Source organism: Manis pentadactyla, chromosome 2 (genome assembly GCF_030020395.1).
Source record: "Manis pentadactyla isolate mManPen7 chromosome 2, mManPen7.hap1, whole genome shotgun sequence".
Lineage (NCBI taxonomy): Eukaryota > Metazoa > Chordata > Mammalia > Pholidota > Manidae > Manis > Manis pentadactyla.
The window spans coordinates 189,046,546-189,073,248 of record NC_080020.1 but is presented as its reverse complement, the minus strand read 5'-3'; the positions used below and the strand labels follow the sequence as shown (position 1 = coordinate 189,073,248).

The 26,703-nt window shown below is 43.3% G+C and overlaps 1 protein-coding gene across 6 annotated transcripts in view; it reads left to right on the top strand.

Moving 5' to 3' along the window:
- The first annotated feature begins 13,091 nt into the window (after nucleotides 1-13,091).
- CCDC85A (coiled-coil domain containing 85A) overlaps nucleotides 13,092-26,703 on the top strand; it is a 193,652-nt gene continuing 180,040 nt past the window's right edge. For 3 of the 6 annotated variants that reach the window (XM_036926051.2, XM_036926050.2, XM_036926049.2), the window contains exons 1-2: nucleotides 13,092-14,940; nucleotides 21,847-22,804. In XM_036926051.2, the coding sequence (XP_036781946.1) occupies nucleotides 14,671-14,940; nucleotides 21,847-22,804 (1,228 nt within the window). In that variant the 5' untranslated portion in view covers nucleotides 13,092-14,670. The remainder of the gene's footprint in view (nucleotides 14,941-21,846; nucleotides 22,805-26,703) is intronic. The other 3 variants (XM_036926052.2, XM_036926054.2, XM_036926053.2) reach the window with 3 other exon arrangements.

Below are 26,703 nucleotides of genomic sequence, written 5' to 3'. Positions count from 1 at the left end.
CTGCAAAGTCCTTTATTGTCAAATAAGGAGATATTTATATATATAAATATATATAAATAGATATTTATATAAATATATATAAACAGATATTTATATATATATATATATATATATATATATATATATATATATATATATATATATATATATATATATAATATATATAAAGTAAGGTAACAGTTCCCAGGGATTAGCATGTAGATATCTTTCGGAAGTCATTATTCAGCCCACTGTCATTCTTTTACTCTCTCTCCTGACCAAGTGGTGTCAAAAATGGTATACACTTATTGGTAGTTGCAATATTGCATGTGGCTATCGAGCACTTGAAATATGACTTGTCTGAACTGAAGTGTGCTATTGAGCACTTGAAATATGGCTTGTCTGAACTGAAGTGTGCTGTAAGTGTAAAATACACACTAGATTTTGAAGACTTACTGCAAAAAATGCAGAGTAACTCATTAGTAATTTTTTTGTTGTAGATTTCATGTTGAAATAATATTTTGGATATATTAGGTTAAATGAAATACATTAAAATTAGTTTCTTTTACTTTCATTTACTTTTACTTTTTAAATACAACTAGTAGAAAATTTAAATTATATCTGTGGCTTGCATTCATAATTTGTACTACTATTGGACAGCGTTCTACATCACCTACAAGAGTAATTCTCAACTGCTGCCCAACAGAAGCACATGTGGAGTTTAAAAAAAATGCAGGCTGTACACGACTTATTAAATCAGAAATCTCTAGGGAGAGGGCCGGCTATTGGGATGTTTTAAACTCCCTAGGTGATTCCAATGTGCAGCCAAGGTTGAGAATCCATGGAGTAGAGACCCGAAGGAAGATTAATAGTGGAAACATTAATGGTCCAGGGATTGTCACAGATCTGTATGCCCATTTTTTTAAACTAACAACAGAAAATATGGCCTCCTAAAGTACCCTCTGCTTTTGGCTTTCCTTCCTGAGATGCATGCCTCACCCCAACCAGAGTGCAGCTGGGAGTCTGAGGCTGAGGGAGGGGACAGAGCAGCTATTTCCATGAGTCAGAAGACATCTGGGATTTCAACACTCTGAGGGGCAAGTTGGCTGGACATCTCTCCCTTGGGTGCATCTGGAAGTTAGAGCAAGCATTCCCTGGTAGTTTCTGCTATAGCCCCTAGCAGAACAAAATACAATAAGGGCCAGCAAGCTCCTAAATGCTTGGTTTGTGGGGCTGGATTGAGACAAAGCACTTGCATAGTGACTCATAGTGGAAGTGTGTTTTGGAGGCATCCATAAGTAATATCCACCACCGCCAGACATTGCTGTTACTATATGGGATTCCCAACTATGTCCTGGCTCCACAGAATGGTGTGTTCTCTGAATCTGGGCTCAGAATAAGGCAACCAAGCTAAAGTCCAGTGTACTTCCATTAGTTTTAAAGTATTGCCTGGGAAATTGTTTCTTGGTGGAGCAAGCTAGGATGTTCCACTAGCTGCTTGTGTTACATGATATAACACAGATACATTGAGATAAACGTCAGCCTTGTTCATGCAGTACAATTACTTATGTCTGGCATCAGTGAATAAAACCGTCACCTGAGTGCATTTTGCAGTGATTTGAGGCTAACTTATTAGAGCACCATAATATCCTACATTTAAAACAGTTAAAAAATTTTTGCTAAATTGCATAGCACTCCTGACTTCCAAACTAATATATACTAAACAGTAATTAATATTTTCAAAAGGAAGAGGTTTTGTGTATGTGTTACAGGTGGTGAGGCTTTCCAAACAAAGGGGGACTAAAGCTCTCTAACAAACTTCTTTCCTCCCTCCTTCCCTCTTTTATTGAATGCTGACTCTAGATTAGGAAGTGAGCTTTATCTTCATGGAGTTTAGGAGCTGCTAGAGGGAAAGGTTATCAAAATAAATGGGAAAGAGAGAGAAAAACCTTATATATATATATATATGTATATATATATATATATATATATTGAAGACAAGACTTCCCTTCCTCTTTTGCTTCTTCCTTCTTTCTCTTTTCCACTATATATGTGTGTGTGTGTGTGTGTGTGTGTGTGTGTGTGTGTGTGTGTGTGTGTATGTATGTATTATATGTGTATATATGTGTGTATATATATATGTGTGTGTGTGTGTATATCAGGTAACCTATAAAGATACATAAAAACAAGATAAACGAGAAGAAATTGTGAGGGAGAAATCTGAAAGTAAGAAAATGATGGAAGTCAGGTTAGTGAACAAATTACATTCCTTAAATCTTATCTAAATTGCTGAGGAGGAGCTGCAGTTTAGATCTGACTTCCCAGCAGCTAGTGCAATGAGGAACACACACCAATTGCGTAATTCACAGTGTCTGTAAGATTAAAACTAATGAGCTGCCAAGAAACCAGATAGATTAGGGTCCAGTGTCATAATTAGGCATCATGGGATATATTTAGCAATGTCCTCAATAGCAGTCCTAATTGCATTAGAGAGTTTAGAAGTCCTTAAGGTTTGGAGAGAGCAGAAAAGAAATAATATTAAATTCTAGCTGGAGTTAAACTATTTTGCTGAGATTGGGCTGGGTTAGTCTGAGCCTTCACCTGTAATGCCCTGCAGCTTGGTATTCTGTTTTAGGTGCTGGGTTACAGGTATGCACTGTAGGTTATGGGGGTGGAGAAGGATACTCACCTCTGATTTTATTGGAGAAGTGTGAACTGATGCAAGGGTTATGATATGGAGGAGATGATGCCTGTGGGAGGATTCAGTGGGAGTTGTCCAGGGAAAAAGGCAGGGAACACAGTCCATGAATGAGAGAATAGCAACTGGGGACACAAAGGTATGGAGTGTGCTGACAGGGAGCTATGGGCAGTCTGGCACTGGCAAAGTATGAACTAAGAGACAATGATGCCTGTGGGAGGATCCAGTGGGAAGTGGAGCTGGAGAAGTAGCAAGGGCCAGACAGTGCCCATCTTACATGCTCTGCTAAGGAAGGTGACTTTGCTCTGTGGAGGGGCGCTGAGATGCCACTGAAGGGATTTAGGCAGGAGAGTTGTATCTGCTAGCTATTGCATTAGTGCTGCACAGTATATCTCCCCAAAACTCAGTGGCTTAAACAACAATCACATATTCTCACCATAGATCTGTGAGTTTTCAAGGGGAAGGTGGCTCTACTTCAGGTTGGCCATGTGGGGCCCCTATGAAGGAAGAGCAGCTGCTCAAGGTTAGCTCTTCTCCCAGTGCAGTGTGTCAGTACAGGAGGGTGAGGAGGCAAACAGATGCCTCTGGAGGCTCATCAAAAAAGGGATACACTCAGGTGCACCCGCATTCCACTAGCAAAGCAAGTCCCTAGCCAAGCACCATATTACCGGGGAGGGAAGAGTGACTCCGCTCCGTGGAAGCTGCTGCGAACTCACATGGCAGAGAATGGTATAAATTATACACAGAAGTTGTGAAGAATTATGAGCAATGATTCTATCTACGTTAGGGGTGAAGCAGCTGGACTTGACTTTTTGGATAGTTCACCCAACAGTTGTGTGGAAAGCAGATTTGAGAGGTGATGCTGGAGTCAGAAGACCCAGGGAGGAGGGTCAGGTGAAACCCAGTGAGAACCTGGGCTGGCGGGCGAGTAGTGAGCTGTGATAGAACAGAGTTAAGTCAAAACAACATATGAGATAAAACCATCTGGACTTAACGACTGGTTTTTTAGATACCTCCATTTGCAATAAAGGGTTCCCCACTTAAGGTTACATATGAGACTGTTAGTTGCCTATCCAATACCTGTTTTCTTAACTCATATTATAAGAACTCTAATTTTTTAGTTGTATCACTGATGTGCTTAACTTAAAAAAAAATTCTTAGCTTCCCTTGAAGCTGGGAGGTTGTCATATGTCACGCCCTGGCTATTAGGATATAAAAGAGATTCACTTTTTTTTTTTTTGAGAGGGCATCTCTCATATTTATTGATCAAATGGTTGTTAACAACAATAAAATTCTGTATAGGGGACTCCATGCACAATCATTAATCAACTCCAAGCCTAATTCTCAACAGGCTCCAATCTTCTGAAGCATAATGAAAAAGTTCTTACATGGTGAACAAATTCTTACATAGTGAATAAGTTCTTACATGGTGAACAGTGCAAGGGCAGTCATATCACAGAAACTTTTGGTTTTGATCACGCATTATGAACTATAAACAATCAAGTCAGATATGATTATTCATTTTATTTTTATACTTGATTTATATGTGAATCCCACATTTCTCCATTATTATTATTATTATTATTTTAAATAAAATGCTGAAGTGGTAGGTAGATGCAAGATAAAGGTAGAAAACATAATTTAGTGCTGTAAGAGGGCAAATGTAGATGATCAGGTGTGTGCCTATAGACTAAGTATTAATCCAAGCTAGACAAGGGCAACAAAACATCCACAGATGCAGAAGATTTCTCTCAAAACAGGGAGCGTGAGGTTCTAAGCCTCACCTCTGTTGATCCCCAATTTCTCACCTGATGGCCCCCCTGAGACTGTGCCTGTCTTAGGTTGTTCCTCCCTTGAGGAATCTTACCCATCTGTGACTAACCAGCCATCTTCTGGGACCATAAAGGGAAATGTAAAGTTGGTAAGTGAGAGAGAAGCAATATTCTTTGAAAAGGTTAACTTTTTACTTCTTTGCAGATTTATGCCCTGTGGCTTCTATGCCCAGCATTTGTCTTGAGGTATCTTTACCACTTGGAAGAATTATGATACTTGGTAATTTTCGATATGAGGCATGAATTCTACTAAAGGGCTGTAATTAGGAAGGAAGAAGAAAAGCTATAGAAGTAGCAGACAGAAGAAAACATGGGAATATTGATTATTTCTTTGACATAACTTCTTGTAGAGTAACATAAGCATGCATAGGTTTTACCAAACTACTAATTAAATTGCGTACACACATTAACAGAATAGGAATACAGATACATAACAAAAACAGACCTACAATTACCAGCCATATTCAGTGAAACCAAGAAAACCAGTTAGGTACCCTAGGCATTTGTGAAAAGTTATCAATAATATGATGGATATTGTCAACTGAATTTGAATAGTTTGAGAAAAATCAGACAAATTAAAACAACACATTCCTGGGAACTGTTCACATCCCATATGTTCTTTTAACAGTAGATAGTCTATAGTCGCATGATTTTGGAGCACTGCAACTTGCACTTCTCCTAATTCTTGGTTGAGTTCCGACAGTATAGATCCAGTCAAATTTGTTGTTTTACTGTGTGCACAGGCCAGCTTAGATATCTCCTTCTTCATTACAATGGCAAGTCCAGGAACTGGTGGGATGAATGCAGCTACAACTGCAACAGCGCTAGGATCTTTGTTGAAGTTTTTTGATGATCATCTTCTGGAATGACTCTTCCAGAGGATGTTGACGTTGGAAGTTCTCCTTCATATCGTATCTTAATTCGTTTTCTGGGTAGCCAAATTAGGCTTTGATCCTTTGTATAAACACAAACAAACCCTTTGCCCACACTTTGATATGACCTTTATACCATTGTGAAGAACCTATTGGAAACCACCACACAGGAACTCCTTTTTGTTTTTAAGAGAAAGAAATATTATCAGAAAAATGTACTTCCATAACATCATCTGACACCCTTTAAAAGATCAAAATTAAGGATATGTAAAGCATGCATTAATCGTTGATTTGCAGTTAATTTTATCCTATCAGGGAGTAATCCCCCCCTTTTTTTGTTATCATTAATCTACAATTACATGAAGAATATTATGTTTACTAGGCTCTCCCCTACACAAAGTCGCCCCCACAAACCCCATTAGAGTCACTGTCCATCAGCATAGCAAAATGTTGTAGAATCACTACTTGTCTTCTCTGTGTTGCACAGCCCTCCTCTTTCCCCCACCACCCACATTATACATGCTAATCATAATACCCCCTTTCTTTTTCCCCACCCTTATCTCTCCCTACCCTCCCATTCTCCCCAGTCTCTTTCCCTTTGGTAACTGTTAGTCCCTTCTTGGGTTATGTGATTCTGCTGCTGTTTTGTTCCTTCAGTTTTTCCTTTGTTCTTATACTCCACAGATGAGTGAAATCATTTGGTACTTGTCTTTCTCCACCTGGCTTATTTCACTGAGCATAATACCCTCTAGCTCCATCCATATTGTTGCAAATGGTAGGATTTTTTTTCTTCTTATGGCTGAATAATATTCCATTGTGTATATGTACCACTTCTTTATCCATTCATCTACGTACTGATTGACACTTAGGTTGCTTCCATTTCTTGGCTATTGTAAATAGTGCTGTGATAAACATAGGGGTGCATCTGTCTTTTTCAAACTGGAGTGCTGCATTCTTAGGGTAAATTCCTAGAAGTGGAATTCCTGGGTCAAATGGTAAGTCTATTTTGAGCATTTTGAGGAACCTCCATACTGCTTTCCACAGTGGTTAAACTAATTTACATTCCCACCAGCAGTGTAGGAGGGTTCCCTGTTCTCCACAACCTCGCCAACATTTGTTGTTGTTTGTCTTTTGGATGGTAGCCATCCTTACTGGTGTGAGGTGATATCTCATTGTGGTTTTAATTTGCATTTCTCTGATAACTAGCGATGTGGAGCATCTTTTCATGTGTCTGTTGGCCACCTGTATTTCTTTTTTGGAGAACTGTCTGTTCAGTTCCTCTGCCCATTTTTTAATTGGATTATTTGCTTTTGGCTTGTGAGGTGCATGAGCTCTTTATATATTTTGGATGTCAAGCCTTCATCAGATCTGTCATTTACAAATATATTCTCCCATACTGTAGGGTACCTTTTTGTTCTATTGATGGTGTCTTTTGCTGTACAGAAGCTTTTCGGCTTGATATAGTCCCACTTGCTCATTTTTGCTTTGGTTTTCCTTGCCTGGGTAGATATGTTCATGAAGTCACTAATGTTTATGTCCAAGATATTTTTGCCTATGTTTTTTTCTAAGAGTTTTATGGTTTCATGACTTACATTCAGGTCCTTGATCCATTTTGAATTTACTTTTGTGTATGGGGTTAGACAATGGTCCAGTTTTATTCTCTTACATGTAGCTGTCCAATTTTGCCAGCACCATCTGTTGAAGAGACTGTCATTTTCCCATTGTATGTCCATGGCTCCTTTATCGAATATTAATTTATCATATATATTTGGGTTAATATCTGGAGTCTCTAATCTGTTCCACTGGTCTGTGGCTCTGTTCTTGTGCCAGTACCAAATTGTCTTGATTACTGTGGCTTAGTAGTAGAGCTTGAAGTTGGGGAATGAGATCTCTCCCACTTTATTCTTCTTTCTCAGGGTTGCTTTGGCTATTTGGGGTCTTTGGTGTTTCCATATGAATTTTTGAACTATTTGTTCCAGTTCATTGAAGAATGTTGCTGGTAACTTGATAGGGATTGCATCAAATCTGTATATTGCTTTGGGCAGGATGGCCATTTTGACTATATTAATTCTTCCTAGCCAAGAGCATGGGATGAGTTTCCATTTGTTAGTGTCCTCTTTAATTTCTCTTAAGAGTGTCTTGTAGTTTTCAGGGTATAGGTCTTTCACTTCCTTGGTTAGGTTTATTCCTAGGTATTTTATTCTTTTTGATGCAGTTGTGAATGGAATTGTTTTCCTGATTTCTCTTTCTATTGGTTCATTGTTAGTGTATAGGAAAGCCACAGATTTCTGTGTGTTAATTTTGTATCCTGCAACTTTGCTGTATTCCGAAATAAGTTCTAGTAGTTTTGGAGTGGAGTCTTTAGGGTTTTTTATGTGCAATATCATGTCATCTGCAAATAGTGACAATTTAACTTCTTCTTTACCAATCTGGATTCCTTCTATTTCTTTATTTTGTCTAATTGCCATGGCTAGGACTTCTAGTACTATGTTAAATAACAGTGGGGAGAGTGGGCATCCCTGTCTTGTTCCTGATCTCAGAGGAAAATCTTTCAGCTTCTCACTTTTCAGTATGATGTTGGCTGTGGGTTTATCATATATGGCCTTTATTATGTTGAGGTACTTGCCCTCTGTACCCATTTTGCTGATATTTTTTATCATGAATGGATGTTGAATTTTGTTGAGTGCTTTTTCACCATATATGGAGATGATCATGTGGTTTTTTTGTCCTTCTTTTTGTTGATGTGGTGGATGATGTTGATGGATTTTTGAATGTTGTACCATCCTTGCATCCCTGGGATGAATCCCACTTGGTCATGGTGTATGATCCTTTAGATATATTTTTGAATTTGGTTTGCTAATATTTTATTGAGTATTTTTGCATTTACATTCATCAGGGATATTGATCTGTAATTTTCCTTTTTGTTGGGGTCTTTTCCTGGTTTTGGTATTAGGGTGATGTTGGCTTAATAGAATGAGTTTGGGAGTATTCCCTCCTCTTCTATTTTTTTTGAAAACTTCAAGGAGAATGGGTATTATGTCTTCTCTGTATGTCTGATAAAATTCTGACGTAAATCCATCTGGCCCAGGGGTTTTGTTCTTGGGTAGTTCTTTGATTACCGCTTCAATTTCTTTGCTTGTAATTGGTTTGTTTAATTTTCTGTTTCTTCCTTGGTTAGTCTTGGAAGGTTGTATTTTTCTAGGAAGTTGTCCATTTCTTCTAGGTTTTCTAGCTTGTTAGCATATAGGTTTTCATAGTAGTCTTTAATAATTCTTTGTATTTCTGTGGAGTCTGTCGTAATTTTTCCATTCTCGTTTCTGATTCTGTTGATGTGTGTTGATTCTCTTTTTCTCTTAATAAATTTGGCTAGAGGCTTATCTATTTTGTTTATTTTCTCAAAGAACCAGCTTTTGGTTGCATTGAGTTTTGCTATTCTATTCTTCTCAATTTTGTTTATTTCTTCTCTGATCTTTATTATGTCCCTCCTTCTGCTGACTTTAGTCCCCATTTGTTCTTCTTTTTCCAGTTTTGATAATTGTGATGTTAGACTATTCATTTGGGATTGTTCTTCCTTCTTTACGTGTGCCTAGATTGCTATATACTTAGCTCTTAAGACTGCTTTCACTGCGTTCCACAGAAGTTGGGGCTTTGTGTTGTTGTTGTCATTTGTTTCCGCATATTCCTTGATCTCTATTTTAATTTGTTCATTAATCCATTGATTATTTAGGAGCATGTTGTTAAGCCTCCATGCATTTGTGAGCCTTTTTGTTTGCTTTGTAGAATTTATTTCTAGTTTTATACCTTTGTGGTCTGAAAAGTTTGTTGGTAGAATTTCAATCTTTTGGAATTTACTGAGGCTCTTTTTGTGACCTAGTATGTGGTCTATTCTGGAGAATGTTCCATGTGCACTTGAGAAGAATGTGTATCCTGTTGCTTTTGGATATAGAGTTCTATAGATGTCTATTAGGTCCATTTGTTCTAGTGCATTGTTCAGTGCCTTCGTGTCCTTACTTATTTTCTGTCCAGTGGATCTATCCGTTGGGATGAGTGGCATGTTGAAGTCTCCTAAAATGAATGCATTTCATTCTATTTTCCCCTTTAGTTCTGTTAGTATTTGTTTCACATATGCTGATGCTCTTGTGTTGGGTACATATATATTTAGAATGGTTATATCCTCTTGTTGGACTGAGCCCTTTATCATTATGTAGTGTCCTTCTTTATCTCTTGTTACTTTCTTTGTTTTGAAGTCTATTTTGTGTGATACTAGTACTGCAACCCCTGCTTGCTTTCTTCTCTCTGTTGTTTGCCTGAAATATGTTTTTCCATCCCTTGACTTTTAGTCTGTGCATGTCTTTGGGTTTGAGGTGAGTTTCTTGTAAGCAGCGTATAGATGGGTCTTGCTTTTTTATCCATTCTATTACTCTGTGTCTTCTGATTGGTGCATTCAGTCCATTTACATTTAGGGTGACTATTGAAAGATATGTACTTATTGCCATTGCAGGCTTTAGATTCGTGGTTTCAAAAGGTTCAAGGTTAGCCTCTTTAGTATCTTACTGCCTAACTTAGCTCACTTATTGAGCTGTTATATACACTGTCTGGAGATTCTTTTCTTCTCTCCCTTCTTATTCCTCCTCCTCCTCCATTCTTTATATTTTGGTTTTTTTATTCTGTGCTCTTTCGTGTTTCCTTTCACTGCTTTTTGTGGGTAGTTGAATTTATTTTTTGACTTAAGTTAGTATTTGGTTGGTCTGCTTTCTTTGCTGTGATTTTATTTTCTCTGGTGACATCTGTTTTGTCTTAGAAGTGCTCCCATGAAGAATAGTCCCTCTAGAATACCCTGTAGAGGTGGTTTGTGGGAGGCACATTCCCTCAACTTTTGTTTGTCTGGGAATTGTTTAATCCCTCCTTCATATTTAAATGATAATCGTGCTGGATACAGTATTCTTGGTTCAAGGCCCTTCTGTTTCGTTGCATTAAATATATCATGCCATTCTCTTCTGGCCTGTAAGGTTTCTGTTGAGAAGTCTGATGATAGGCTGATGGGTTTTCCTTTTTAGGTGACCTTTTTCTTCTCTCTACCTGCCTTTAAAACTCTGTCCTTGTCGTTGATCTTTGGCATTTTAATTATTTTGTGTCTTGGTGTTGTCCTCCTTGTGTCCTTTCTGTTGCGAGTTGTGTGTACTTCTGTGGTCTGATCGATTGTTTCCTCCCCCAGTTTGCGGAATTTTTCAGCAATTATTTCTTCAAAGACACTTTCTATCCCTTTTTCTCTCTCTTCATCTTCTGGTACCCCTATAATGTGGATATTGTTCCTTTTGGATTGGTCACACAGTTCTCTTAATATTGTTTCATTCCTAGAGATCCTTTTATCTCTCTCTGTGTCAGCTACTATGCGTTCCTGTTCTCTAGTTTCTATTCCATCAATGGCCTCTTGCATCTTATCCATTCTGCTTATAAATCCTTCCAGAGTTTGTTTCACTTCTGTAATCTCCCTCTGGATGTCTGTAATCTCCCTCCAGACTTCATCCCTTAGCTCTTGTATATTTCTCTGCATCACCATCAGCATGTTTATGATTTTTATTTTGAATTATTTTTCAGGAAGACTGGTTAGTGACTTCCAAAAATCACTCACTTTTCTTTGTCCCCGGGGCACCAGCTGCGGGGATCTGCTCACAGGTCTTACTGTCCTGTTTCCCTAGTTTTCAGCACCCCACACATGCACTTTGTCTGTGGTCCAGTGTGGATGGCTGGGGCTGGGTGTTTTGCAGTCCTGGGCTCCGTCTCCCTCCCCGCTCTGACTCCTCCTTTCCTGCCTGGAGCTGGGGTGTGGGGTGCTCGGGTCCTGCTGGGCCGCAGCTTGTATCTTACCCCCTTCATGAGGCGCTGGGTTCTCGCAGGTGTGGATTTAGTCTGGATGTTGTCTTGTGTCTTCTGGTCTCTCTTTAAGAAGAGTTGTCTTTGTTGTATTTTCAAAAATATATGTGGTTTTGGGAGGTGATTTCCGCTGCTCTACTCACTCCGCCATCTTGGCCCAGGAAAACTTTTTAAAGCGGCATGTGCCCTTTTGTCATTTGCCCCTATCTTCTTTCTGCCTCAAGTGTAGATAGATGGCTAGAGCTCCAGCAGCCAAACTGGCCAGGAGGCAACCATACTAAGGATGGCTGAGCAGAGAGAAGCCTATCTTTAATGACATCTTAAAGACATCACACCAGCCTCCAACAGCCCATCTGTAGAATATCAGCTACATCAGACAAAACAAATACCTTCTTTAAGTGACTGTTGTTTGAATTTCTGTTTTTAGCTGCCCAGTGAAGTTCCTGACACCACACATGACCTTAGCAGCATGAAGCAACATTATTCATTGAATAATTATCCTGAGTCAATGACCAAAATTAGAAACATTAAAACCTCAGCAAGGTGATCTAGCCCAATAGTAAGCAGCTGCTAGGGTATGTAAACTTGTGGAGAAATTTTTCTTTGGTTTCCTTCTTCCTTGTCCTAACAAGTCCAATTCCTCCTCTCAGCCATCTATCTGCCTTCTAATATCTGCCTATCTAATATCAGCTGCTAACTGATCTGAGACAGTTAACAATAAAGGAGGATGGCTGTTTTCATTTTAGAATAGAATTCCTTGAGGAACAAAACTGATTGAAAACAAACAAAATAACAGCCAGATGTGGTGGCTTCTATTTCCAGGTAGTGAGCTGTCCAAATGTCCTATCAGTAATAACAAAGAGTATTTCGGTAGCTAACTTGATAGAGCATTTCATGAACATCATCTCATTAGCTGTCTGAGGTCCAGTAAGGTTAGATGATTTGTTCAATGAGAACTTACAAGTGACAGAGACACTTGTGAGAGTCACTTTTCTAACTTCTATTTTCCTTTCTTGTGCCAAAAGTAGTCTTAGGAATGGTGTTGAGGAGAGCCTTCTGTGTACATGACAGAAGGAGATGTGTCAAAGAAAAATTTCACTAGACATAGTTAAACAGTCAAGGAAGACTTTATTTAAGACTATTGCACAGGAAAGGGAAAGGGGGAGGGAAGAGAGGGAGAGACTAAACTCAGCTCCAGCTCTGTGACACAAAGGGCAGGAGGATTTTAAGACCTGGGTAAGCTTACTGGGAAGTCCTGAAGATATTGGGAGTGGGAAGAGGGGAGTTAGTCGCTGTGATTAGTTGCTATGTTGGCTGATTCATGCTGATACTGAAGTTAGGTACTACTTTTCCAGAGAAAAGACAGATAGGGGTGTTATATTCCTTGATGATTACATTTCCAAAGGATGACTCTCAGGTACTGTGTGGTAAAATTGGTGAGAAGCTGGGGGATGATTTCCATCTCAAGAGAACAGAGAAAGAATTTATAAACTGAAAAAATTTCTAAAGTAGATGCTCTAAGAAAAGGGAAGTCAGGGAAACTCTCATCAGGAAGAAACCTGTCTGAAGTTTAATCAAGATGAGGGGAACTTTAAGACCATCTAGGTTAAAGGGAGCACCTTTCCTTGCTCTCCAGGAAGCAAGGTCCCAGAAGTCCTCAACTGATTATATCTTAACAGGTGGCAGCTTTCTCAGGGGATACACACTCGCCAGCTAGCTAGCTGGTGGAGGGACTCTGATTTAGATCCTCGTACTACCAGGTAGAGATGATTTTCTCTGCACTCTGGTTTTCTGAAGCCCCATGGAGGTAGATCCCTGCAGTTTTCTGATCCTGCCTCTATCCTGGAGAGGAGAACATTCACCTAAATGACATGCCCATGACCAAATGCATCTTTTTTCTAGCAAAAGACATGTTTTCAGTTCCAAACCGATTCCGTGGATAAGAGGGTGGAATTGGTTAGGGCCGGGGAGGGAATTTTGAAGCCCAAATTTAGAACCCAGAGACACAGAGTACCCGCTTCCAGAAATTGCCATCATAAAAAGCCCAACCGCTAAGTACATGGCAGCCTGCGGCACAGAGGAAAATGGAAATTTCCTTGCCTGGCATTTCAGCTTGCCTAAGGGGCTGTGCTTTGCTCAGAGGGGAGGTGACTGTGCTGACCTTAAAATCCAGACCTCGAAAAGCAGGAGATGGAGGTATTTATTTTCCCCTTAACGGTTTGATTTTTTTTTTTCAAATAAAAACTTAAAAGATCCAGTACTTTCCCCTGAAGCTTTCTCACAAAGTAGTGGATTTTTAGAAAAGACAAAAGGCCTTGGGGGTGGGGATGGGTGGTCCCTAAAGAGTAGTGCCCTGAGGCCTCTTACCCTTTACAGAGCTCTAGGATTTTCTTAAACGTCCCTCCCTACTTCCCGAGTTTTTAAGTTTTTATTTTGCCACCGACTGCTTCTTCCGTTCTACACACAGACAGTTACCCCTCGGGCCCTCTACCTATCTTCCTTGAAACCCAATCCGTCTAAACGCCAAGCATCTCTCATTTCGGTCGGCAGCTGTTGCCCTTGCCTGGTCGATAGCCTGGCTTGCAGGGGGCGACGGAGGGGAGCTTCATTCTCCACATGGTGGCGCGCGCGAGCCTCCCAGAGCCCCGGCGGCCACGGCTCCTCACACTTCTCCCCCTCTGGCCCCACCCGCGCCCGTGCGCTGGAGGAGCCGCGCCCGCGGCCTTTCCTGGCGGGATAGCAGGGAGCGCGTCCCCGGAGCCCGGGAAGCAGTCGAGCGGCATCTAGGTGCGGCCGGCTGCAGGCTGCACGGGCTCCAGGCTCCTCCTTCTGCCGGTCCAGCCTTTATCGCCCTCACCCTGCACCCCTCCTTGACTTGGCTCTGCAAATCCAAGGTTTTCCCGAGCAGCCTAGGAGTGGCGGCGGGCGCAGCGAAGGCGGCCGGAGGTGCGCAGCCGGCCGGCCCGCCGCGCCGAGCCCAACTCTGGGGGCAGCAGCGGCATCGTCGCTAGAGCAGCCCCGGAGGCTCCGCGGAGCCCGCGCGCTCTAGCCGGCTCGGAGAGGAGTGAAGCCCGGAGCGGCCCCCTGGCCATCCCCACCTGTCCCCAAGGTCCTCCAGCGGCGCCGCCCGCTCCTCGGCGCCCCTCACCATGGACTTAGGCGGAGTTCGGACGCACCGCGGCACTAGCGCGCGGGTGGTTGCCGGGCCCTGGGGGTGCGCGGGCGCGAGCGCAGGGATGGCGAGGTAGGATGGCTGCCCAGCGCTACCCCTGCCGCCCCAGCCCAGCGGCTCCCGGGCGGTGCAGCTGACTTGCCCGAGCTCACAGGGGTGTGGGCGGAAGCGGCCCCGTCGCCCGCGCCTTCGGGAGTCGCTTTACCTCTTCCACCCACTCGCACCTGCCACTGCACGGATACCATGTCGAAGGCCGCGGGAGGCGCGGCAGCGACGGCGGCGGCGGCGGAAAGTTGTCCCCCAGCCTCTGGCGGCCCGACCGCCACCGCCGCGGTGGAGGACCTGTCCAAAGTGTCGGACGAGGAGCTGCTGCAGTGGAGCAAGGAGGAGCTGATCCGCAGCCTGCGGCGCGCGGAAGCCGAGAAGGTGAGCGCGATGCTGGACCACAGCAACCTCATCCGCGAGGTGAACCGCCGCCTGCAGCTGCACCTCGGCGAGATCCGCGGGCTCAAGGTGAGCGGGGGGCCAGGCCGGGAGGCTCGGCTCGACTCGGCGGGGAGCGGGGCACCCCGGAGAGGTGGGGCCAGGCAAACTTTCCCTTCCTCCGTCAACAGGTGATCCTCCCTATTGTCCCGGCCAGCACCCCTGCTCCCCATTTACAGTCCTTTGGAAACTTTTCCAAACTTCGGAGCCATGTGGTCCCCCCTCTTCCCCATACGGGGCGCGCCAGTGTCGAGCTCTCACTCGGCTCATCTGTGGCTAGAGGAAGTGGGCGCCTAGGATGCTGAAAGGTAGGGAGGGAGTGGACTTGTATGTGGAACCTTTGGTTTCCGGGGAGCCTGGAAAATCTGCTTTGGGACGCTGGGTTACAGCCAGGCCGGGGAAAAGGCGAGCGAGGGAGCAAGTGCGGGGCATCTTCGCCCTTGGGGGTCAAGGATACCGCTGCTCTGGCACCACGACAGCTCTGGAGAGCAGAGGGTGAGGAAAGGGCGCCAGTGCTGGCTCGAGGGGCTGGAGGGGGATTCGCTCACAGAGAATCCGCTGGCACCACCCTCGGAGCTGGCTTCTGTCGCTCGGTGCAGAGGAGCTTACGCTCTGCCCTCACATTTTCTACCTTTTCTGTGCTTTCCTTTTCTCCGACTTCGAATGTCGTCATCTGAACGCTTGACTCCCTCCCCCCACTCACCCCCAGTTTGATGTTAATTTTCCCCAGCACTGGCGGGGGCTTCGCTGGTGAGCAAAAGCACTCAGTATGGAAGACACAGGGTTTTGAATGGATACCCCGTGTCAGGCAAAGATACTTCCTTCTTGGAAGAGAGAGGGAGAGAACCAACAAGAATACAAAAACCCCACCAACTCTCTTCTCTCTTTGGGGAGCTCAGCCGGTGCCAGCCGCGCCTGACGCTGCAGACCGGGGGCCGGGATCCGCCCTGCCGGCGCGCACCACAAACTTCCTCTCCTCGCCGCTTGCGCTGGTGCCTCCTGGTATTCCTTCCTCTCATTGTTCTGTTTTTTGTTTATAGGAAGCCAGACACAAATGAAATCTCTGCAGGGACCCCAGGGAGCAAATTCCCGGAGGCACATGCTGTTCTTGTCCCCTTTCCATTCCCACCCCACTTCTAGGCAGTAGACACTTTAATGGCCTCAGCGCGCCAGCTCAGGGATTCTGGGGCAGAGAGGAATGGGAGGGGCAGAACGCCAGATGCTCACCTGGGTGCTGGGCCCAGGCCACGTTGGAGATGCCCTCCCAGGCTCTAACTGACTGTCATAAGGTCCCTAGGATCGGTACAGTTAGGAAGATCCCACAGTTAGAGAAATCCCAAGGCCTGCTCTCTCCTTTGGTTTAATTCATTACTAATGGAGTATTTATTAAGTACCAGACTCTTGGGGGAACAGAGGCAAGCTGGTGTAATGGAAAGATCATCTCAGAGGTGGGTTTGCCTCTAGAATACTCATTTGCCAGGAGGGTGAGCCTGGGTAATTAACTTCTAAGAGCCTTATTTTACTCATCAGTGAAATGCAAATGATAATAACCATCTCCAAGGGGTGTGACAATAACTTATGATAATATAGGGGAAAGTTTAACGAGATTTGGCTGCAGAAATTGGTAGTTGTCATCAGGGGGGACTGTAAATGTATAGTTGTGCATCTCCAGGATTGGGTTTCTTAGGTAAAGCTGGACAAAGGCACAATTCCTAACCCACCAATTTAATCCCCATGGTTTGAACTATAACGTAACTTGGAAGAGGTTTTAATTAATTAATTTCCTAAAGATATTAATAGTATGGAGAATTAATATAATAGCTCAGAAATACCTGAAAGTTCTTTCAGGTTGTATGGATTGCCTGTGTGAGGGGGGTGCTATGTGAGAGTGGTGGTGGGGGCTGTTCTTCATTCTAGTAGCCTCATTTAGAGAAATCCCTATATGCCAGTTAAGGGTGGTTACACTCCAAGTAGGAAAGTCTCCAAGTAGGTGATCTAGATTCATGAATTGGTATTAAAAGTTGTTCTAGTCCACCTCTTTATCAAAGTCAGAGTGCTGGGGCTGGCTACTTCTGATGCAGCCTCTACTCCCTCCTGTCCTCCCCAGGCAGTCACAAAATGGTAGCCCTGGAGGCCTTTGGCCCACCCCTGAGGGGGTTGTGGTAAAGAACTGCTGCGACGCCAGCGTTCTACCTTCTCATCATCTCAGCTGAGAGCATCCCCAGACACCGTGGTGATCCATAAATATGGTTGACTGAATACATCATAGCTATATGTTTATTTCAGCTTAACTTGAAGAGTTTTGTGTGTGGGTCCCCCCACCCCCAACCTCAGCTTCTGATGGTGTGGGACTCTCACTGAGGACTATAAATTTCTGGTAATTAAGGCCACAACATTTGTCTTTTTTATGCCCCTTTCTGTGAATTGCCTTAGAAATTGCATCTAAATATTTTAAGGCTACTAGGTGGTACTGCAGCTGTAGACATGGGGAGGTGGGAACATCAGTTCTTCTCCTTGGAGGGGCCTGTGACTGGGTTTAGAACTGCTTACTTATTTACGCCTAAACATTTAAAAGGCAGCACAGTGTTGGGCAGTGGAAAGATAAAGGGTTTGGAATCTGACAATTTGGGCACCTTGCGCAAGCTGTTAACCTCTCTGCGCCTCAGTTTTCTCCTCTGCTCAACGGGGATGCTCATTCCACATGAGGTTTGATGAGGATTAAATGATACATAGATGAAGAAACCCCAGTGAGGTTAAATAGCTTTCTTAAGGTTACACAGATATAAAATCAAAATAGACTGACTTCTTTTCTTTTGGGTAGTTAACATTCTCTAGTTGGAATGAATGAAAGATATGGAGAAAGGAGAGTCCCATTAGGGTTCTGCTGTTGTAGGGAACTGGATTCCTGAGAACCAAGTTTGTTCACTGCTGAGCATATAGCAACACTCAGGCTGTTCTGACTTGGAATTTTGGGGAATGGGGAGCAGATTTGTGGGAACCAAATTTCTGTGGGTTTGTTATCTGCTGCACATTAATTTTCCTTCTTGCTCCCCACCATGTCACTCCCCCATCCTTCAATGAAAAAAAAATCATGAAATCATTCTTCTTTAACCACAGATACAGTACTTGAGAATCTTATGAATAAAATTTTTGGTGGTATGCTATAAGGTGGGCTTAATCTTTTAAAAAGTCCACTTTAGACAGATGGATAACATCTGGTAGCCTGTAGCAATGTTAAAAGTACACTTAGTGTTTTGAAAAAGAAGGCCCAAGACATAAAGTGGCATATTTGAAGAAACTAGCTCAGAAAATCACTATCAAGCTGATTGCTTAGCTGTTCCAAAGAAGAAAAAAGAAATAGTTCAAAATTGGGGAGTAAGTAATATTTCCAAGCAAACTTATAATAGGAAGAAGAAGCTGTGATAAAGAAAGCTGAATCGGCTGATACCCCTTCTACCTCAACTGGAATTTGGAGATGTGCATACTTCACTTCATTTGGAAAGAGCATTAGCTCATTGAAGCCTGCAAGAGTCCTGTTTACTCCCCAGTTCTGGAGAAATCAGGAATAGTTGTAGGATAGTCAAAGGGAAGTAGTTTCAGATGGAGATTCATTTAGATGAAGAAGAACATGACGAACTTTCTATGAAGGGTTAAGATTAAACTAAATGTGGTCTAATTTTTAAAGCTTAGAAAGATTAATTTTATTTAGTATTATTTTCTCAGAATATCTACAGCTTCTAATTTCCCCTAATGTATCAACATCGAGATAATTTATTCTCTTATTACTGTAGACTCCAACATAGCAGGGGCTTACTGAAAACAATAAGAAATACTTTCTCAGTAACCAGAGCTATATCCTCTTTTGGCTATAGGCTAAAGGGTTGGTCAGTCCATAAACAGATATTAAATATTCACCATATGCAAGGCACCATGCCAGGTGTGTCAAATATGCAAAGAAAGACACTGGAATGATCAGTCCTCTGGAAGCTAAGATATCAACATTAGAAATGAAGAAAAAAGCTGCCCAATGAATGGTCTAGCTAGTGAGTCTTACAGGCACTGAGTGGGAGAGTCACTTCACTCATTCATTTGTGCCTGGCACTGCCACATGCCAGGTGCTGTTCTAGTGCTGGGGGAGACTGCTCAGAGGAAACTCTTCTCTTAAGTGACTCATAGAGGGAGAAGACAGTATTTTTTCTGGTTGGAAAGCTAGACATAATCATGGTTCATAACTGGCTGATAGATGGGGCTAAAAGTGGAAAGTCAGGAGAAAGCCTCTCAGACCTGGACAGAGCGTTACTCATTTTACTTGGTGGGGGTTGATATTTGGGAGAGACATAACATGCAGGGAGTGTGCTTGAAAATCAGTCTGGCTCAGGAGACCTTGGATTGGAATGGGTTAGGGAAGTTAGAGGATGGGGCAGACGAAGGCAGGCAGACCCGTGGGAGGCTTTTGGAAGTGGCCAGGCTTGGGATCCGAAAGTGGCAAAAGGAAGAGACAGGCATCAGAAACAGGGAAAAGGAGTTGTCAGCAATGCCAAGACTTTGAACTGTAGTTGAGAACCAACCTGCACCAGAGCCTCTGCTTCCCCAGTCCTTGAAAATCTCCTATTTTAGGCCTCATGCCTGTCAGGAGGCCAGAGTGTGGCTGGCAGATGTTTTATAGTTTATTTTCTAGTCATTATCAGGGGAAGATTGGAATCAATCTGAGTTTAAGAGAATTAAGGGCCTTTCTGAGTAGTTCTCATTCTGGATTGGATCACAGAGTCGTAAGACCAGAGGTTTTCAGGCTTTGTAAAGCAGGGGGAATCTTAGGTAGCTGCTCATTTCATTTTTACCAAACCATGATGCTTCAAGAAACAATTGGCTCCTTTACTGTATGTATGGACAGCAAATAAATGTGAACTTCACAGTGCATTTTCAAAGTTCCTTGGTTTCAGGTATCTGCTGTGGAGTGCTATGTTCAGGTTACAGACTCCATTCTCATGACTCGAGTGAGGACAGAGACATGACAAGCACACTCAACCATATGTGATTACAAATTGTAATTAGTGCAAAGAGGGAGGAAATCTAAGGGGTTGTTGTAGAGCATAGAAAGTGACCTTTAGATGGGGGTTAGTGGTCAGGGATGGCTTCTATGGGAAAGCAACTTATCAAGTGAGACCTGAAGGGTGTGTAGATGGCTGAGAAAAGCATTCCAAGTGAAAGAGGGTAAGGGCTCATCCTTCAGCCCTGGAACAGACCAGTGTTGCTGGGGATCAGTGCATGATGGGGGGAGATGCTCTCACCTTCTCCACTGCTACCATATATGTAAGCCGCCATCACTTCCCTCTACCTGGACTAGCCTAGTCCCTTCCAACTGGTCTTCTGGCTCCCACCTTATCCTGTCTTCCTCCCTTGTGCTCCCCACTCCACCAGTCTGTTTAACACACAGAACTATGGTGACCCTGTACAAAATGAATCCAGTCACAGCACTCCTCTAGCCTCAGCTCACCAACAATCCAAAGTTCTTCCTATGGCTGACAAGGCCTGGCATTACCTAACCCTGGCACCCCCCACCCCCCACCCCGTGTGGGCCTCATCTCCCAGACTGCTTGCCAGCTGCCCTCCTTGCTCACTGGGTTTTGGGCACACTGGCCTCCCTGCAGCTTGGGCCACATTTGCCTCAGGGCTCTACACTTGTCCTCTCTGCCTGGATCACCTTCCCTCAGATGTTGGCCCCTTCATTTTACCTAGGTCTTTGCTCAGATACTTTCCTTCTCTGCAGAGGTACCTTCACTTAAGAAATAGTAATTTTTAACCTGGTTTAGTCTTCTTCCCAGCGCTTTTCACTATGGGCCATTATGTTCTTTGTTAGTTTTTTGCTGGTCTTTCCCACTGGAATGAAAGCCATAGGATGTCAAGGTCTTTGCTGTGTCCACTGATCTGTCCCCAGCACTGGGCTGATGCCTGGCTCATAATAGTTGCTTACTAAGTGTTTGTGGATGAATTACTGAACCACCATTCATGGTAGAGAAGTAGGCTGGGTTAGGAGGATTGGGAGCCTTGTCAGACGTGGAGGATTTTGCACTTTATTCTAAGGATTGGGGGCCATGTGAGATGCTTTGAAAGGATTTAAGCATGGGAGTAACAAAGTAAGGTGTATTTTAGAGGTAGAGTTCAAAACACTTGTTTGGCTTGGAAACGAAAGGTGAGGGAGAAGGAGATGCCAGGCATAACCAGAGGTTCTTAGAAAGAGCAACAGGATGGGTGGATATGGCATTTGCTGAGTTTGAATTTGGGGAGAGGAGTTTGATTATCACCCAAGAGCTCAGTGTTGCCCATGTTACATGGGAGATGCCTGGAGACATGCAGGGGGTATGGCAAGTAGGGCTGATGTGCAGGTCTGAAGTGTCACAGGAGGGCAATTGTGCTGTTCCCTGTTGGGGGGTTGGGGGCTGCTCCTGTGTCATGGACTGAACACCCTGGCAGTGCTTGTTTACACTGACAAAAGGTCTGTTGCCTTAGAGCTCTCGAGCCTTTCATAGGTCACCAGCAGCCATCTTCCTTGAAGGTAGGGCAGTGGAGGCTTGCTTTTTACTGATTTCCAGTTAATTAACTGGCTGTTCCCTAAATACTGCCTGGATGATCTTGGACAAATGAGGCTTTGTGAGGTCCAGTTTCCCCTTCTGTAAAAGAACCATACTGATCATTATCCACTAAGTGTTTTGGTGAAAATCAGATGAGGTAATGCAAGTAAAGCATGGGGCAAGGAGCATAACCAATACTTACTATTTTTATTTTTCTGGGTAGCTATAAATCTTCAGCTTTCTCTCCTCTTCTCCCCTAACATCACGGAGAATAAACCAATTCCAGGCTCCCTTGCTCTCAGGAAATCTCAACCCGATGACTCCACATATGTGTATTTCCTTTGAATGTTTATATCTCTCTTTGCAGGATATCAACCAGAAACTCCAGGAGGATAACCAGGAACTGAGGGACCTCTGCTGTTTCCTGGATGATGACCGGCAGAAAGGCAAGCGGGTGTCCCGGGAGTGGCAGAGACTGGGCCGCTACACGGCCGGGGTGATGCACAAGGAAGTGGCCTTATACCTGCAGAAGCTGAAGGAGCTGGAGGTGAAGCAGGAGGAGGTAGTGAAGGAGAACATGGAGCTCAAGGAGCTCTGCGTGCTGCTGGACGAGGAGAAGGGTGCAGGCTGCGCGGGCAGCCGTTGCTCCATCGACAGCCAGGCCAGCCTGTGCCAGCTCCCTGCCCCGCCGGCACCCTGTGTGAGGGATGTGGGGGACGGAAGCAGCACATCCAGCACGGGCAGCACCGACAGCCCTGACCACCACAAGCACCATGCCGGCAGCGGCAGCCCTGAGCACCTGCAGAAGCCCCGTGCCGAGGGCAGCCCGGAGCACTCCAAGCACAGGAGCACCAGCCCCGAGCACCTACAGAAACCCAGGGCCGCTGGGACCCCAGATCACCCAAAAGCACTCAGAGGACCCAGCCCTGAGCACCACAAACCCTTGTGCAAGGGCAGTCCTGAGCAGCAGAGGCACCCGCACCCGGGGAGCAGCCCTGAAACACTGCCCAAGCATGTGCTGGGCGGGAGCCCAGAACACTTCCAGAAGCACAGGTCTGGGGGCAGCCCTGAACATGCCAGGCACAGCGGCGGGAGCCCCGAGCACCTTCAGAAACATGCCCTTGGGGGGAGCCTGGAGCATCTACCCAGAGCCAGGGGCACCAGCCCAGAGCATCTCAAACAGCATTATGGGGGGAGCCCCGAACACAAACACGTGGGCGGAGGAGGCGGAGGCAGTGGAGGAGGCAGCAGGGAGGGCACCCTCCGAAGGCAGGTGCAAGAGGACATGTCACCCCATCACCGGAGTGTCTACAGTGGCATGAACGGTGGGTCAGTACGCGCTGGGGCCCTGCTTTGGCTGCGGCAACTCAGTAGAGAGTTAGGAATGATGAATGGCTTTCCAGACATATTAAAAAGCATAGGTGCTGGCTAAGGCAGGGGTTGCGTGTGGGAGAGAGGAGCCAGCATTTGTCATTTGTCCCCAAATCGTGATATGTGTTTCTTCCCTTCATTTGTTTTAGTTTATACAGTTATCAGTTAAGTAAGCCTGGAGAAGATTGGGGATGGGAGGGGTTAGGAGAAGGGGAGGAACAATAATCCCAGGAGACCCTGAGTAAATTGGGGGTGAGATTTGTGGGAATGGAAGGTAAAAATGAAACCAGTTTAAGATTCTTCTGTCTACAATATTTTCCTACTTGTGTGCAGTTTCCTACTGCGGCTCTCTTAGAACAAGTCACCAAAAAGTTTTTGAATCCAGTTAACAGCTTATGTGCTGCAAAAAATGAGTATTTATTATGAAAAACAGTAACGTTAAGAAGGAAATGGTGTCCTTAAACAGGCTTGATGCTGGGTTGTCTGAATGCCTATGATTATGCTTTACCTTGGGGATTTTTTTTCCATTGTGTTGGAGGCTTTAGCATGAATCTGACTTTCCTTTGCATCTGAAATGCACCAAATGATTTCCTTCCCTCCTCACTAAAACCTACCCACCCTCTCACCAAACTCCTTTAAACATATTGTGAATAGCATGCTCTCAACACTGTGAGACATCTTTCCCAAACGTTGAAGTGTTCTTTAAAATGTACAGATGTGTTTGGACTCGCCTTTGGTTTCCAAAGTACTACAAACCAGAGTGTGTTTGTAGTAGTAGTACATCCACTGCGTTTGCTGAGGCAGCTCTAAACCCGACTCTAAACCTTCTGTAAAAGGTTTAATTTTCTGCATCTTGGTTCTGAAACCACTTTGAACTCAATAGAGAAAAAATAATTTTCTTAAAAAACCCCGAAAACCTCCCATAAATCTTTAATATTACCTATGGTTGAGTTAGAACTAAAACGATTGGTTTTATAAACTGTGGGGTTTTTTCCTCCAAAATATCTGAGGTTTTGTCATTTTATCTGAAAGCTGCTCTGGACTATATGTGCAGTCAGCTGTGAGCACTGGTGGAGGTTGCCAGTTTTAGCTGTGACATGAAGGGGTCAATTTTCAATATTGTACTTGGGGATTTACCTGTTGGATTCCATTTTGTCCTAATCCTTTTCTTGTAGTGCTGAAAATTAACTCCAGAAGCTTGGCTTCTAAAGCATCCAATGTTCTTTTGGGCACAAATGGAACTAGAAAGGGTGGGAAAGGTAGGATGCTGTTGCTTTCTGGCTTGGGTTGGGATTTGAAACCAGGAGAGATGCCGCCCTGAGGGCTGCGGGCAGCCTTGGCTCTGCAGTTCTCAGAAGAACTAAAGTCATTTAAAAAGAAATTTTGGTCGTGCTGCTGTCATGCAATGGGTCATTGGCCATGAAGCTTGCCTTCAGGAGGTAATGGGTTAACTTGAAGGAATAGTTAATGACTTTTCCATTTCTTCATTACTTTTTAATGAGCATGAGATGTAAATGTGTGCACTATTTTAAGGAACTTTGTATCTTGAACCAAAAAAAAAAAATTACTTAGGGGCAGGTGGCTCACTTAAACAATTCTCTTTACCAAAGTGCTCTTTTAAATAAAAAACTCCTCTAGTTTAGTCAATCAATGGTTTCACTTACAAAAAAAAGATTTCAGGTGTAATTTTTAAGCCATGTCTTCCATAGAATCAAGCATATCTCTAGATAGCGATGACATTACAACATGGCTTATTGTTGCCTGGATTCAAATAAACTTTATGGTCAGGCAAAATATTTTTAAAAATTTAGCTATTTAGTCAAAAATTTGATGTAGCAGGGATGTGTTACTTAGAATGACAGTACAGCGAGTTTACTTAAGGTTTTCTCATTCTTAAGTGACAAACCTGACACATATCCTCACCAAAGTGTGTTTGCAGTACATTTGCACTGTATTTTTATTTCAGTAATTAATTGGAAAATGAAGTGGCACAATGAGATGTTTATGGACTATCAGCTTATAAACTTGGACATTTGTAGCTTGTATTTGTCCTGTCATTACAAATTAATTTTCCATATGGATGGTAAGCTATGATTTTTCATATTTTTAAATCCCCACACACTTTGGTTGAATCACTGGCTTATAAACAGACAGGGACCAGTAACGAGGTAAATCCGAAATTACAGATTTGTGGATTCATTTACAGAGTCATTCCATTGGGGTTGGTGTGAGATATGAGTGTTTTGGGTGAGTACTTGCATATTTTTGCATGAACAAAGAGCAGGTGAAAGCAGGTGGGAAACATATCTGTAGAATGAAACAAAGGTGAAATATATATCTATGAGCTATTGTCCTATCTGTAAGGGTCTACATTCCCTCCAAAAAGACACACATACCTACACTGAGGGAACATTAGTGAAAGTGATTGCTGTTTTAGTTGACTGTGCCATTGGCATCTTTTAATCTTGTGTTTTCATTTATAAATTCAGTGGATAAAGAAGTTGATGAACTTTATGTCCAAGGGTTTCCTTTGGCTAAAATAGATGGCTGATTTCCAACTGGATGAAAAGATGAATTTTAGCTATTTTTCCTCCCTTAAAAATCTAAGGCCCTGTATAGCTACTTTTAACTTAGTAGCTGATTACAAAACAAAAAAAAACAAAGACAAAACACTATTTGATGAAAAGAAAAACCTCTAAATTGAATGAAGTGCTCATGAATGCATTTACTTCTTTAGAAAGCATTTATTCGACTAGTTCTTTGCAATTTGTAGTTTCATTTGCAACAAGAAAGTGGATTCAGTACTTACCATATCTAGACATGGAAGCATTTGTCTGTTCATCAAGTTACTTGCTGTATTCCAGATTTGTAAACTAAGTAATTGAATAGCCTCTTCTGGTTATAAATGTACACAAACTGACAGCTTCTTTGAGAATGGGAGGTTCACTTACCTGATTCCATTGAAGTCTATGGTTGGGTTGAACTTTCTTAGGTGAAAGTATTTCCTCCCACAGTGAAACCAAGGGTCTTTGCTTCCAGATACCAACTGGTAGATCTTTGCTTTTTAACAGATACATTTTTAGCTCAGATATGGATACTGTGATTGGCTCAAATTCTTCTAAAAATAGCTGTTGTTATTGATGCAGATGATTCTGATGATGAGAGGCCTTACAAGTAGTTCATCCATTGGACATTATGAATCTATGTGAAAAAGTAATAAAAGTAGTTTAATTCTAGAGGCATATATTGTTGTTTACCAGCAACTGAGAAGGAATAAAGAGAAGAACATTATTTTATTGTTTATCTTCCTTCTTCTAAAATAAAAATTTCTTAATTACCCTGGTGGATCTAATTTACTTTGCCATCTGAGAGCATGTTTCAGTGAATGATAGCAGATTCATGCCCTCCTTCAACATCACCTTAGCCAATGAGAGCACACATGAGGAAATTACTTACCTGCATGAGACAGGGTCCATTTAGAACTACAGATGGCCTTGTTGGATGGAGTGGCATAATTGTAATTGTTCCTCCTGAAAGTTTCTTATTGCTTCTTTTCCTTTTTTGTGAAGAGTATATCTAGAGATAGAAAGAGCAGGCTGTTTCTCCCACCAACTCTCTTTAGAACAGTTTCTCAACAGTGGCATTTGCGTTTGGGACCAGATCATTCTTTGTTGTGAGGGGTTGTCTTGTGCACTTTAGGAGGTTAAGCAGCATTCTGGCCTCCACTCATGAGCAGCCCCCAGTTGTGACAGATAGAAAAGTCTCTAGACATTGTCAAATGTTCCCATGGGGTAGGGAGTGGGCAAAATTGCCCCTGATTCCAAAACCACTACTTTAGAACAGTGTTTTTCAG